The sequence below is a fragment of the Perca fluviatilis genome, chromosome 12, assembly GCF_010015445.1.
Source record: "Perca fluviatilis chromosome 12, GENO_Pfluv_1.0, whole genome shotgun sequence".
NCBI classification, from domain to species: domain Eukaryota; kingdom Metazoa; phylum Chordata; class Actinopteri; order Perciformes; family Percidae; genus Perca; species Perca fluviatilis.
In genome coordinates this window covers 5,566,905-5,581,824 of record NC_053123.1, presented here as the reverse complement: position 1 = coordinate 5,581,824, position 14,920 = coordinate 5,566,905, and the positions used below count along the sequence as shown (strand labels likewise).

Below are 14,920 nucleotides of genomic sequence, written 5' to 3'. Positions count from 1 at the left end.
TTTTATTTTATTTTTTAAATATTCATTAATCGGCCATTATAAATGTCGATACCGATAGTTTGGAAAATACGTAATATTGGCCGATAATATCGGCCCGCCGATATATCGGTCAGGCTCTAGTCCGCAAGCATACAGCAGTTGTCGGTAATAAAAGCCAAGATCAGAAGTCTGAATATGGAAAAAAAAATGTTCAAATCACAGCCACAGAGTAGAGGGGAAACTATTGGGCAAACCAGTACACTAAAGCAAACCCAGATTAAAAAGGATAATCCCCGGTCATCCAACCTTTCTGCCCCCAAACAGACCATCTTGTCATCTGGAGCCCCTGGGGAGAACAAATTACCATTTTCCAGAGACACAACTCTATTCCATAGTGTAAGGGAGATGAAAAGATTGTAATCCTGTACTCAGGAAGCATTACGCAGGACTTCTGGTGCCGTTGTTACATTTTCCCATGAACTACAGCTCCCGAATTCTTTTTTTGTGAAAGTACATGAACTTTAAAGAAAATACAGAAAATCGCACGGTTGACCATTTGATACGGACATTTCTGTGAAAGATGAAAGACTTGGGGTGAAAGGTGAAATATGTGGGGCCATTTGCAATAGTTGGCCTTCTGCACAAATACATTGTTTCCTTATATTTGATCTATACAACAACAGAATGTGATACGTGTACCTGTCTAAATCAAAACCTAAATAAATCAGCTTAACACCAAAAACAAAAAGAGGGAAACAGATCCAGCATCTAAGAGTTGAGTACCAGAGAAACACTACATTTACTGATAGAGACTTCGTCATAGAGGAGATAGACACGGTAAGTACTGCGTCTTTGGTAAAGTTCAAACACAAACTAAGTTGGACAACTGTCAGTGGATTTATGGCGGACTGCCTCTGTGGCTTGAAAAGGAAACACTGGCATCAAGTGGCCAGACGTATCATTACACATACTGCACACAGACTACTACAAGAAACTTTCATGCAGTAAACTGCAATATTACAGTCGAGTAACTTCAGACACCAGACCGTTCAGTAGTATATTAATTAGCATAAACAACAACCTCCAACGTTAAACCTAAATAAATTCCAGAGAGTTGAGTTTTGATATGTATTTTTTTATAAACATGAACTCCATTTATTTCTTCCTTGAAGCCGTTTTTGCATTTTATAATACATTCTCTAGTCATCATGCAACAACTTTACCATTGCAACCACAGATATTAAATATAACTCCCAATGTTTATCATCACGGAACACTTTGCTCCCAGTTTGCTGTTCCACTAGCTCCAGGTATTGATTACATGGGTCATTAGAGCAGAGATCAACACTTTGTAAAGCAAAGCAAAATGGGAGACAGAGCTTAAGCAAGATATCTCCCTGGAATCCTGGGTTCAAATCTGTTCTGAAGCACACAGAGTAACTTCCTCCAACAGCTGGAGAGAATTCAAGTGGGAAATGGTAGCAAGATACTTCAGAACACCACACATAACAGGAAGGTAATGTAGAGTTCTTCAGCAACAAGTTGCTGCTGGAGGAATTGTGGAGAAACTGACTCAAACTTTGTCCACACCTTTTGGTCCTGTGGGAAACCTAATACTGGGATGATATCTACTCGCCATTGGTCGATATTTTTAATATAGAGATACCCAAGTAGGGCTGGGCGATATGGAGAAAATCAAATATCACGATATTTTTGGCCAAATACCTCGATATCGATACCACAATGATATTATAGGGTTGACTATTGGTGCTTTCACAAAATATTTACACAATGAGATTTTTGATGAATAGGCTAATCATCAGTAATGTGGATATAATGACTAAGTGGGCAAAGGCAAATAATAGAACAGCTACCCAGTAAGCACACATACGTCGGCACGACGTATGCAATTGATCGCTTCGTCTGCAATTGATCGCGGGTCATAAAGAAGAATAACGAAGCATCGTTTATTGAGCGTCTGGACGTCTTATTATGATCGCAATCTATACATCGCAGCGACATATTAACTATGTCGGTGAGATGTATTAACAGTTCCTCAGTTGCTCGCGGGTCATTTGGAAGCATCGTTTATTGAGCGTCTGGATGTCTTTACTGTACACACACACTGTTGATGTGATTGACAGTGAATCTGAATTCTGCCCAGCAACATATTCGCGCCACAGTCGATAAAGGAAGGGGGAAAAAAAGTTGCCAGTCTACGAAGGGTTAGGATGGAGACTGCTTCTTTGCTGCTGTCAAATACCATGGTAAGCACTATTTCATCTTAACGTAACGTTAATACAAATATTTCGACGTTTTCTCTAGTGATGCACCGAAATGAAAATTCTTGGCCGAAACCGAAAACCGAAAAAAGAGGAAACCAAGACCGAAAACCGAAACAGAAACACCGAAAGAAATTAAGCCAATTATTAGTACCATTGCATTTATGGCTATGACTGTGTACTAACTTTACTAAAATCAAGGCATTGCAATTGTATAAATTAATATTAAAGTTTAATTAAAAAAATATCTAGCAGAAATATGGCTACAATCTGATAGTCACATACAGTATACAGTAGCCTAAGAACAGAATAGCTTACCTATTGTTATTATTATTATTATTATTATTATTATTATTATTATTAATTGAGGCACTTTCTTGCAGGATTTCACTGAACATATCAGACAACGAGGGTGCATGCCCTTCATCTGGTGCAGCGAGACAAGTCTTTTTTTCTGCGCTCTGATCTCCTCCTGCGCTGGGCGCTGCTCCGTCTCCACGCGGGTTCTCCGCATCCATCGCGGCCTGGATCATTTCTCGTGCGCCCTGCTTTATTTCCGCATCCAAGTAATGGTCTTTATAACGCGGATCAAGTACAGTTGCGATGAAGTGCAGAGGATCCGAACAGATCTCAGTGAAACGTGTGCTGACAGACTCTAAGAGCACTTTTCATTGTTTTCACTCCGTGGTCCGTCTCAACCTCTTTGCTTAGGAGACGCTTTGCAGGTGGAACGGATCGGGTACTGACACACGTGCAGGTCGCGTTTTCTGTTTGCGTCATCACAACATTTTCGGCCGTATTGTTTCGGTGATAAAGGTATTTCGGCCGAAAACCGAAAATGCCCTTTTGGGCCATTTTCGGCCGAAAATTTTCGGTGGCCGAATATTCGGTGCATCCCTAGTTTTCTCATGTGGAAGTTGGTGTTCATCGGACTAATAACAAGATATGTTAGTAAGTTACGCCATGTCATGGTTTAAAGTAACTTTAGAGCCGTTAGATCAGGCTCACGTCGCACTAGCCGCCCTTTTTCACATTCATTTAAAATTAAAATATCCGTGCTCTAGCTAGTTAGCTTGCTAGCTATATGTACTAATCTGACTGAATTTGAATGTAAAGTTAACGTTAGCTGCTATGTCAGTTGCAGTACATGCCAGTAACGTTAGCTAAGGTGAGGCTGCTAGCTATAGCTAATTGAACGTTACCCGATATCCCTTAACGTTAATTTTAGCTAGCTAGCTAGCTAGCTAGCTAACAGTAACTGAGTGCCGCACCTCAGTCATACTTTGCTCATATCGGTTAATTTGATTTTTGTTTTGGCTTTAATGGAACTGAAATCTCAGTCCCGGGGACGTCGTGCCAGTGAGCAAACGAGCAATCTACTACGTATCCCCGATGAATTTGGATTACATCGCCAATACATCGCCATACATTGTGGCGACGTATGTGTGCTATAATGTTTATAAGAAAGGGTAACTTTGGTAAACTGTTAGTTGATGTTTGTTTGCTTGTTTGTTTCACTAGTTATCCCTCATTAAAAAGGAGGTTCTTGCTAAGAATATCACCATCTTCTACAAAATGTCAGGAATACACTGTGTTCATTGCGAAACAGTAGTTACAATACTAAAAATACTGCATCCTCACAAAAGAGCAGTATTTTTTGATAGTAGCTTTCACATAGTGTGTCTGTTTTTATGTTGGTATGATGTACAGTGGAAGATCAGAAAACGTCGGCAGGAGAGAAGGCAATGCAGAGATGAAGGACATCATACCACAATAATAGTTGTGTGTATAAGCCTGATCAACAAGTGAAAAGAGTCAGGTATGTTATTGTCATATTAGTTTGTTGCAAGAAGCAAATTACACACCTGTAATCTGAATCTATCTAGTATTTGGGGCAGGCGCAGTGCCACTCATGATTCTTATGTGTTGCTCTATTTTTTTAACCCCCTGTGTGTTCAAGGGGTCCTAGACTTTCTCCATCTATTACATTGTACTTGAATTATTAATTACCTCTGTATATTAATCTCTTTCAGATAAGAGGAAAGAGTTTGAAAACTGATTTGATGACCACTGCTGAATTGGCCTGCTAAGAGGAAGAGGCATTAATGATTCCAGAAGAGGAAGCCAAAGAAGAAGACTTACGCAGACTTTGAAATGGGTAGGTAATAAACTATTATTAAATCATATCCATCTATCAACAGTAAATATTTTAACCCTTTGGAAGTTGTACTTAAGTTACATTTTGTATTCAAATGTAACCCTAATGTGCAGTGAAGGATATATACCACACGTCCTTCCTGCTGCTGCCAGACTTTATAATCAACACAGCTCCAAGTAGACCACACGCACCCTATCTGACAATTTACTCACGTGCAACATCAATGTACACCTTTTTTATGCAATATCAATAACTCCTCTGTGCAATACTGTGAATACCTTATTATTAGACTTTCTGTCTGTACACTGAACAGTTTTAACTGCTTTATTCTTGCGTTTTTACTGATGCTTTTGTCATTGCACTTTCCTTCTGGTGCAGTATCACTGAAAATGTCCTCTACTGTGGGATTAATTAAGGATCTTATCTTGTTTTAAATTTTTATATGTTTGTATTTTTCAGATCTCTCAATTGCCATGATGACCAAGATATTCAACGGGAAAATGTGGAAAGCTGCCATATTCCCAGTCATTACTTTGCCAAATCATCTGTGGTAAGTTTACAAAATCGTAATTGAAAATGGGAGTAGGAAGTAAAGAGAGGGCAGCATAAAATGACACCTTTGGTTTCAAAAGTAACTACTTTTTAAATAATTGTGATTACTATGAAACCTTGATGTTAGCCTTTTTAGAGAGAAAGTTATGCTATTTTTTATGGGACGATTTATAACATGCTATTTAAAGCTTTAATTTACAAAGTGATCTAAATACATATTGTCAGAATGGCACTTTAACAGCGGTTGAGGCTAGATGGGATACAGCTACGGTGACGACAGTTAAGTTTAGGCACCAAAATGACTTGTTAAGTTCAGGAAACAGATCGTGGTTTGAATAAAAAACTCTAGAGGAATGAAACACGTTTTCCTGGGTGAAAGTATAACAAATATATTATTATATTAGTCTAGATTTTGCGGGATTTTTGCGTAACTTTTGGCCGTAGCTGTATCCCTTCTACCGTAAACAGCCCACCTTGAACTTCATCCAAAATGAAACTGCACAGACTGCTGCGCCCCCTACTGACCAAATGTCCTTACTGTTCAATTATATTTAAAGGCTGAATGGGAGTTTCTGAGGAAAATTTAGCAGAGAATTTAACTACGTTAACGACATTTGGCTTGCCATATTCTACTTGTCATATTCTTCTATTCACATCTGCAAAAAAAAATATTACTCAACCACTCAAAACAAAGGGAGATGAAACAAAAAAATTATTAAAAGATACTTCTTCGAATAACGCACAAAACCCAAATCTTTTTTTCTTGTCACTGCAGCACCACCACTGAGGGACCCTACTTTCCTGAGTACGAAGCCGGCCATCAAGGAGTTCCCCGACTGGCAACAGACTGGAGCAGAGGCTGTAGCAGGGACAGCATTTTTTTTTGCTACTGAAATAATTTACATTATGATAGAAAGTGGACAATATAGTGTGACAATTAGTTTTTGTTCTCCAACATGTACACACTGCTGTTGTGAAGCAGTGATATACAGCTCACGAGTGTGTAGTCAAAAGAGAGAAATACTGTATATTTCAGCGACTCCTACAGATTAAGAAAAATAATGAATTTTGTTAATAAATAAATGTTATTCTTGGCTCAATTGTTAAGTGTTTGGGTTCAAATAACATTACCATGATCCCATAGGCATCCAAAAATTAAGAAAGTGACGTTTTTTAAAACTGAAACAAGGTGTTTGTCATCCTGTTGTGTGTGCAAGCCCTTTCTAATACCACGGGTTTACAGACAGTCTCTAATAATTGGGTATCACCTGGAACACAGCCAATAATCGAGAGACACACCCACCAAACGAGAGAAAACATATCTCAAGCCGTTGCACCCCGTTCCCAGGAAACGTGCGTGCCCCAACTCTTTGCCTGAGGGGAAGCCCACAGTCTCAGACTTTAAAAAAAAATATCCTGGTTTAAGCTTTTAACCCTTGTGTTGACTTCGGGTCAAATTGACCCGTTTTCAACTTTTGTTTTATATCAGAAAATATGGGACGTAGAAATAAGCGCTGAAAATGTGTAGAAGAAAAATTTAATAATTTTTTTTTTCAAGGTTGACGGGAAGACACAAGGTAGTGTTTTTGTACATTAGCCCTTAGTATAGACCACAGTAGGATAATTATCCCCAAATCTAGCTACATACAAGAATATATTTTAATGTGTTACAGTGTGCTTTTTTCTATAATGATTTGAACTTGTGTAAATTGTCTTTGAGTACCCTGATAAGCGCTTTATAAATAAAATGTATTATTATAAGTAATTGTGTATGGTTTATCTATCTTACTTTAGCAATTCAATTTAGTAAAGATATTTAAAGTAATTGTGTGTGACCTATACTGACCAGTTTTGTTAAATGGATTAATGCAGGATCAATTGATCTGCACATCTTCCTGACATCTGTACTACGTATAACAGATGTCAGGAAGATGTACCTGAGACTGCATCTGTAAGATGTATAGCAGATGTTAGAACGACGTATATAAGCCTGCATCTCTACGATGTATTGCATACGTTAGAGCGACGTATATAAGCGTACATCTCTACGATGTATTGCATACGTTAGAACGATGTATATTGCCTGCCTCTAGACGTATGGCATACGGTAGAACGATGTATATATGTATACGTCGCGGAGAGAGCGGCTATATGTCGCTGAAACGTAGCGCAGCGACGTCGCGGGGACGTCGTGCCAGTGAGCAAACTACCAAAATACTACGTATCCCCGATGCATTCTGTTTACATCGCCAATACGTCGCCGCGACGTATGTGTGCTTACTGGGTAGAACAGTCTGGTAAGTTCATAAAAGTACGTCACTTTACTGTAATGCAGCATTTAAAACCAGGAAAAGACTTATGTCATATCACGATATTACCATATCCAAAATCTAAGACGACATCTAGTCTCATATCACGATATCGATATAATATCGATATATTGCCCAGCTCTATCCCTAAGCAGGGCTCGAGAGTGCGACCAATATTTGTAAGGGTGCGACTAAGATTTTTCCTAGGTCGCACCGGTGCACCTAACGTCCTCGCATCCGCTGCCTCTCCACTAACGGAGCGAGGTTGTTTATATCGATATGGTTTAATGTTGCGTTACATGACCCATTCCTTCTGGAAAGCCGTGCCTGTGTTTGGATTTGGATCTCTCCTCCGGCAGCCCCCCCCCCATTCCCACTCACACCGGCCCGGCTCACCTGCAACATGGAGAGACACAGCGCGCGCCGGTCCAAACTCCGACATTTGTCTACAGTTTTAATTGTTATTAACACAGCTGTATATTGTTAAGTATGAGAGGGAAACCTGTATTGGCAGTGTTTCCGCTGGTAACTCTGTTACTGTGGCCGCCACGGCGAAAAACACATTATTAAACTAACTTCAGTTCGTTGAGTAATAGCGTGTAAGACGGAGCATGCTGGATCATAGTTAATTAAAATGCAGCGCAGTGACGATACAGACATTTCATAGCCTAGACAAGACGGGTGTAACGCCGCTAATGAGTCAGCCGTCACTCTCTGAGTAGCCTAGCATACGCTTCAGTCCATCGCACTCCCCCTGTCTTTCGGTCGTTCTTTTTTTTAAGATTTCGGCCTTTATTTTGATAGGAAAGCTGAAGACATGAAAGGGGAGAGAGAGTGGGGGGATGACATGTACAGACATGAAAATCACTCACCTTTCGGCGAAATTCGCCGTTTTGAAACCAAAATAGGTGACCTACGTGAATTGTGTAGATTTGATGAGAAAATGTTTAAGGGGGAGAGGGGGGGGTGTAAGTACTCGGGCCTGGTGCCGTATGACTATTTTAGAAAAATAAATAAATTAAAAAGTCCACATGGGATTTGTTTTAATGCGCTGGATTTAACCATACTGTCTATAGCTTTGACCAATCATCGAACTTCCACCAACCTTCTGCAGCGCATGTTCAAGGAAGACGCCGGTGTTCTGTCGATGTAGCATACTTTGTCAGAATAGCATACCGGAAGTTTAGTTTTATAGCGGGGTCTGTCAATTTGGCCTACTTTGTCAAAACAGCATACCGGTGTTTGTGAAGGGTATGCTGTTTTGATAACCCCTGGTTTAATAAAAATACAGTTTATAAAGGGGTATGCTGTTTTGATAACCCCTGGTTTAATAAAAATACAGTCTATAAAGGGGTATGCTGTTTTGATAGCCCATTGTTTAATAAAAATACAGTCTATAAAGGGGTATGCTGTTTTGATAGCCCATGGTTTAATAAAAATACAGTCTATAAAGGGGTATGCTGTTTTGATAGCCCATTGTTTAATAAAAATACAGTTTATAAAGGGGTATGCTGTTTTGATAACCCCTGGTTTAATAAAAATACAGTTTATAAAGGGGTATGCTGTTTTGATAACCCCTGGTTTAATAAAAATACAGTTTATAAAGGGGTATGCTGTTTTGATAACCCCTGGTTTAATAAAAATACAGTCTATAAAGGGGTATGCTGTTTTGATAGCCCATTGTTTAATAAAAATACAGTTTATAAAGGGGTATGCTGTTTTGATAGCCCCTGGTTTAATAAAAATACAGTTTATAAAGGGGTATGCTGTTTTGATAACCCCTGGTTTAATAAAAATACAGTCTATAAAGGGGTATGCTGTTTTGATAGCCCATTGTTTAATAAAAAATCAGTTTATAAAGGGGTATGCTGTTTTGATAACCCCTTGTTTAATAAAAATACAGTTTATAAAGGGGTATGCTGTTTTGATAACCCCTGGTTTAATAAAAATACAGTTTATAAAGGGGTATGCTGTTTTGATAGCCCATTGTTTAATAAAAATACAGTTTATAAAGGGGTATGCTGTTTTGATAGCCCCTGGTTTAATAAAAATACAGTTTATAAAGGGGTATGCTGTTTTGATAGCCCATTGTTTAATAAAAATACAGTTTATAAAGGGGTATGCTGTTTTGATAGCCCCTGGTTTAATAAAAATACAGTTTATAAAGGGGTATGCTGTTTTGATAGCCCCTGTTTCGATAGGTCTTGCTTCATAGAAAATGAAGTATTGGGGTCCTTTTTTGTTAGTTTTCACACTTACCAGCGTACCCCTTCATAACCTATTTCTGTGTATCTTACTAAAACAAAATAAATTTTAAAAACATTCATTGTTTATAGACTGGTTGAAAAATATTTTAATACAAATTTCATAGAACTTTTCAACAGTTTGAGGCAAACATTATGCATTTAACACACTTTTTACACTTGAACCTGAGAGCTGGTTGGGGCTGGGACCTGAGAGCTGGTTGGAGCTGGGACCTGAGAGCTGGTTGGGGCTGGGACCTGAGAGCTGGCTTGAGCTGGGACCTGAGAGCTGGTTGGGGCTGGGACCTGAGAGCTGGTTGGAGCTGGGACCTGAGAGCTGGGACCTGAGAGCTGGTTGGAGCTGGGTCCTGAGAGCTGGTTGGGGCTGGGTCCTGAGAGCTGGCTTGAGCTTGGACCTGAGAGCTGGCTTGAGCTGGGACCTTATGGTGTGTCTTTTTGTCCACCGAAAGTTTCATTTCCGAGTTGTTTTCCGGAGTTACGACCCGGAAGTTGCAAAGAGGTCGTATTTACGCATCGTCAAGTCGTCTGAACTCAGAGGACCCCGAGCTCACTTTCAAAGATGGCTACGTCGTGCATCACACGGTAGTAAACATTGTGGTTATCTACAATTTGAAGCATTTTTTTTCTTTGTTGTAACCAAATGAAGAAGTCGTACACATAGTGCTGTATACTGCTATCTATAGGCATGTCTTATTACGAGTTAAATACCGCCCGATTAGTTATTTTGTAGCTTGTGCAGCTGAAATTGGCTAGAGACGCTCAGTTGCTATATGACAACAACGGCTTTAAGCCGAGCTTAGTAGTAGTATTGTGTGACAAAAAGAACGCAACAACCCACGGTAACTCGTTTTCCGACATGGATGTGACGTCACACTCGAGCTACTAGTTGCGATTACAAGACAAAAAGAACGCACCATTAGACCTGGCTTGAGCTGGGAACTGAGAGCTGGTTGGGGCTGGGACCTTAGAACTTTTCAACAGTTTGAGGCAAACATTATGCATTTAACACACACTTTTTACACTTGAAATGCTCTGAGGCAAGGGTTGCAGGGGTACACCTTCTTGGCGTCCATCTTGAGCATATGTCACACTGCACCTTTAAAGACAAAATTTTAAAAATTCACTTTAGAAGTGCAATATATAATCAATGAAGCATTGAAGAATTGTTACAAACTTTTTCAGCTGTACTAGCAGTAAGATGAAATACATTTCTTCTTACTGCTACATGAGCCTTAAATAGCCATAGTTAAGACTATTGTAATGTAAATTCTTTCAAGGATGCCTGTATTGCCTGCTTTAGTGAAAGCAGTTAGGAATGTCAGATTGCTGATTACTGACTACTTCAGAAGAGTGGACTGTCCCAGAAGACACCATGACATCTTACAAGGCCATACCAGTCCTGAGAACCTTTTATCTAATGTTCATGTGGGCTGGATTGGGGGGCGGATGTTAGTGGGGGAGAAGAGTCATACAAAATGCTTTGCGTTCTGCTCTGCTTGGTAACAAGCTGAAATAAATTCATAAAAAGACCAAGGATTTTATTGCCATCCCTTATGAAGAAAATGTCACAACACTATACTGAAATGCTTGCAGGTAAGCAAAAAGAAGACACAGCATAGTTGAACCAAACCAGGAGATGCTGCTGCTCCATTTCCCTTCGCCTCCCACTTGTCTGTCTCTAGAAGTCAGATGAAGAGGGAGCTGAAGAGACTGAACCGGTGTTGTGCAGAATTTCGACCCCCGCCAAATTATTACCCCCCTTGTATTGGTAGGTTTAGGATTAGTTGTGGGGGAGGGGTTAGGATTAGGCAATCAGGTAAGGTCCTGGAGAGACAACTGTTGCCCCACCTGAGTAAGCAAACTAGAACATATCAGGATCCCCTGCAGTTTGCTTATCATAGTGGAGTTGGCGTTGAAGATGCCATCATCCACCTGCTTCAACCAACCCACTGTCATCTGGACAAAGCAGGCAGCACTGTGAGGATCATGTTCTTTGATTTCTCCAGTGCATTTAACACAATTCAGCCTGATTTGCTTTGTCAGAAACTCCAGAAGACACAGGTGAAGCCCTCAACAATCGCCTGGATCAATGACTACCTGACAAACAGACCACAGTTTGAGACTGAAGGATTGTGTGTCAAACCAGGTGTTCCGCAGCACAAGAGCACCACAGGGGACCGTACTCTCACCATTCCTTTTCCCTCTGTACACCTCAGACTTCCAGTTTAAGTCAGAGACCTGTCATCTGCAGAAATACTCAGACGACTCTGCAATTGTCGGGTGAATCAGAATTGATTTACATCAGATGAAGACAAAAAGCTGAGTGGCTGGATAGTGAAAGTTGCCAGTTTGTCAGTATATAACCTATTGTCTTATTACCATCTCTGTGAAATCCTCCTCAGCATCAAACTGCAACATGTTGCAGGAAACACAGAGATCTTCCACACCATCTTAAATTAAAAACAAAAATAGTGCAACACAAGCAATGTTAATTTAAAGACATTTGCTTCAAGACTTTAGCACAATTTATCCTTAATATAGTCTCTTTTCAAAGGACAAGTCAGACATTGATAATTAATGGATACCTTTGCATTCCAGAAGAGTGGCTGCAATTTTGACTCTTGCAGCTAAGACCTCCTCTGTGTCTGTTTGAGCAACGCAGATACTTCTACCTTGGAGAATGAGCTCTGCAAACTACAAAGAGTCAGTGTAGGTGTAAAGTAACACACATTCACCCCAATTACATTTATCAATAATATCCATACCATCAAAATTAAGACTCCACAACTAGAGCCGTCCTGCTGCAGATTGTGTTTTGCAGTTTGGATCGTCCACGGGCCTTCACTGACATTTCTTGTCTTCCAAAAATTTCTGTTATTGTACAAGTCATTAGTTCAGAAACATATTCAAATAAATTAGTCTACAAACACAGTAAGAAAGGCTTGTTTACATTACCTCCAATTCCAAAGAATTTTTCTCTGGTACATATTTTCATTACCGAGGGGGTCTATCACAAGGAGGGATTTTTCATCCATTTTCACAATCTGTTGAAATTTAAAAAAATGTATTAGTTAATCCTAAAACAATCCCTAAAGATTTTATAGACACACCAAAAACTACCAAGAAAGTTTGTGGTAAATACAGAATCAAGAAAAGTACCACTAAAATCCAGTGACCTCCAACGTTTACAGGACAAATCCAAGTTGAGGCTGTGGGTAACTTCATCTAAAAATAGAAGAGAGCACTTAAAATCCAAAGTTCCAACATGCATGTGTATAAGGTTACATAGTCTGTAATAAAACCATATTACCTTTTGAACAACTCTGAATTGGCCACGATGAAAGACAGAGGACCCAAGTACAGCATCCAAACAATGCACAGGTATCTGTAACAGTATTGGTCTGTTAGATCCAGTATTTCTAACAACAGAATGAAAACACAGATAAGGAGTGAAATTTAATTTATTACCTTGGCTAACTTCATAATGCAGTGCAGGTATGCATCAATGATCTGTGTAAACAAAAAAAGTTGTTAGTAATTTAATTTGATACAGCACTGAAACATTAAACTTGTATATCACATGGATGTACTTTCACCTCATCTGAAAGCCAGCCGTGTCCCGATAGTGTTCTAAAAGAGGTATCATAAATTTTGTATGGTCCCACGACCGCTTCCACTTGTCCTGTATCTTTGGAAGACCAAAGTTTTTGGACTGCAACACAGAACATTAGTCTTGTTAATATTTAGATGAAAAACTGTAACATTTACATTTTCAACAAAGAACACATGCAACCATGACCAGGAACAGGTCATGGGAGAAACATGCAACTTGATGACCAACCGGTTTAAACCAACGACCAACAGGTCAGAACTAACTTATGAGTTTCTATTGCACCTTGTTCTTGAGCACTACTCCAAACAGGTAGCAGAGAACTGGTATGAGCTAGGACCTTAGACCTGGCTTGAGCTGGAACCTGAGAGCTGGCTTGAGCTGGAACCTGAGAGCTGGCTTGAGCTGGGACCTGAGAGCTGGTTGGGGCTGGGACCTGAGAGCTGGCTTGAGCTGGGACCTGAGAGCTGGCTTGAGCTGGGAACTGAGAGCTGGTTGGAGCTGGGACCTTAGACCTGGCTTGAGCTGGGACCTGAGAGCTGGTTGGGGCTGGGACCTGAGAGCTGGTTGGAGCTGGGACCTGAGAGCTGGTTGGAGCTGGGACCTTAGACCTGGCTTGAGCTGGGACCTGAGAGCTGGCTTGAGCTGGGACCTGAGAGCTGGTTGGAGCTGGGACCTTAGACCTGGCTTGAGCTGGGACCTGAGAGCTGGCTTGAGCTGGGACCTGAGAGCTGGTTGGAGCTGGGACCTTAGACCTGGCTTGAGCTGGGACCTGAGAGCTGGTTGGGGCTGGGACCTGAGAGCTGGTTGGTGCTTGGACCTGAGAGCTGGTTGGAGCTGGGACCTTAGACCTGGCTTGAGCTGGGACCTGAGAGCTGGCTTGAGCTGGGACCTGAGAGCTGGTTGGAGCTGGGACCTGAGAGCTGGCTTGAGCTGGGACCTGAGAGCTGGTTGGAGCTGGGACCTGAGAGCTGGTTGGAGCTGGGACCTGAGAGCTGGTTGGAGCTGGGACCTGAGAGCTGGCTTGAGCTGGGACCTGAGAGCTGGGACCTGAGAGCTGACTTGAGCTGGGACCTGAGAGCTGGTTGGGGCTGGGACCTGAGAGCTGGCACTACTTTTTTTATAAGGTTTCAGGTGACTGATGTTATATTTTGTTTTAAGACAGACACCCTGTGGTGTTTGTAAAGTTGCTGTCTTTCCTGAAATCTCCTGAATTGTGTAGGTTCCAGTGTAGTCTGCTTCCATTCTCCCTCCTTTCCTGCTTCTCTTTCTCATGTTCAGTAAGAGTACTTCATCTCCTTCTTTAAACTCCACATTTCTGTACTTTTTCTGAACTCTTTTTGCAAATGCCTCTGTCATTTTTTTTTGTGACTGTGCAATATTCTCCTCAACCTTTTCTCTTGTGCTCTCTTGCATTCTCTGACTGTCCCTGAGAAATTCACTGCAGTCTTCAGGGAGTATTATTGTTGAAAGCTACAACAAAATAGATAATGAATGACTTGTACATTTCATAGTATAGACTTTTACACTAAATTAATCTACAATAAAATTTTGACTAGGCGATTGTAGCCCGAATCTGTATCTGTATGTATGAGACTGTCTGAATACCGGCAGAATTCACACTTTTGTAGTAAAAAGAGAAACATTATGCAGAAGTATAATTTGCTGTTATTTGTGTTTGTCAGAGCCTGCAGTTGCTGTGTGACGCGCGTTCGCTGCGGGCGTATCGTAGCGCTCCGAGAAAAGACCGTTAAAATCGTTTAAAA

General features: G+C 40.6%; 1 protein-coding gene and 1 long non-coding RNA gene across 2 annotated transcripts; one reads left to right on the top strand and one right to left on the bottom strand.

Moving 5' to 3' along the window:
• The first annotated feature begins 2,154 nt into the window (after positions 1 to 2,154).
• On the top strand, positions 2,155 to 6,391 carry LOC120569308. Its single transcript, XR_005640859.1, has 5 exons — positions 2,155 to 2,246; positions 3,972 to 4,080; positions 4,295 to 4,419; positions 4,879 to 4,969; positions 5,747 to 6,391. It is a non-coding gene; the product is annotated as an uncharacterized LOC120569308 (long non-coding RNA).
• Positions 6,392 to 11,466: 5,075 nt separating this feature from the next.
• LOC120570043 (proteoglycan 4-like) lies at positions 11,467 to 14,399 on the bottom strand. The gene is made up of 11 exons (XM_039818274.1): positions 14,324 to 14,399; positions 13,440 to 14,228; positions 13,141 to 13,256; positions 13,013 to 13,054; positions 12,855 to 12,929; positions 12,704 to 12,769; positions 12,500 to 12,588; positions 12,310 to 12,415; positions 12,130 to 12,238; positions 11,924 to 11,994; positions 11,467 to 11,811 (listed from the first exon to the last, which is right to left on the bottom strand). The coding sequence occupies exons 1-11, from the start codon at positions 14,397 to 14,399 to the stop codon at positions 11,770 to 11,772; spliced, it is 1,581 nt and encodes a 526-aa protein (XP_039674208.1). The 3' UTR covers positions 11,467 to 11,769.
• Positions 14,400 to 14,920: the final 521 nt, after the last annotated feature.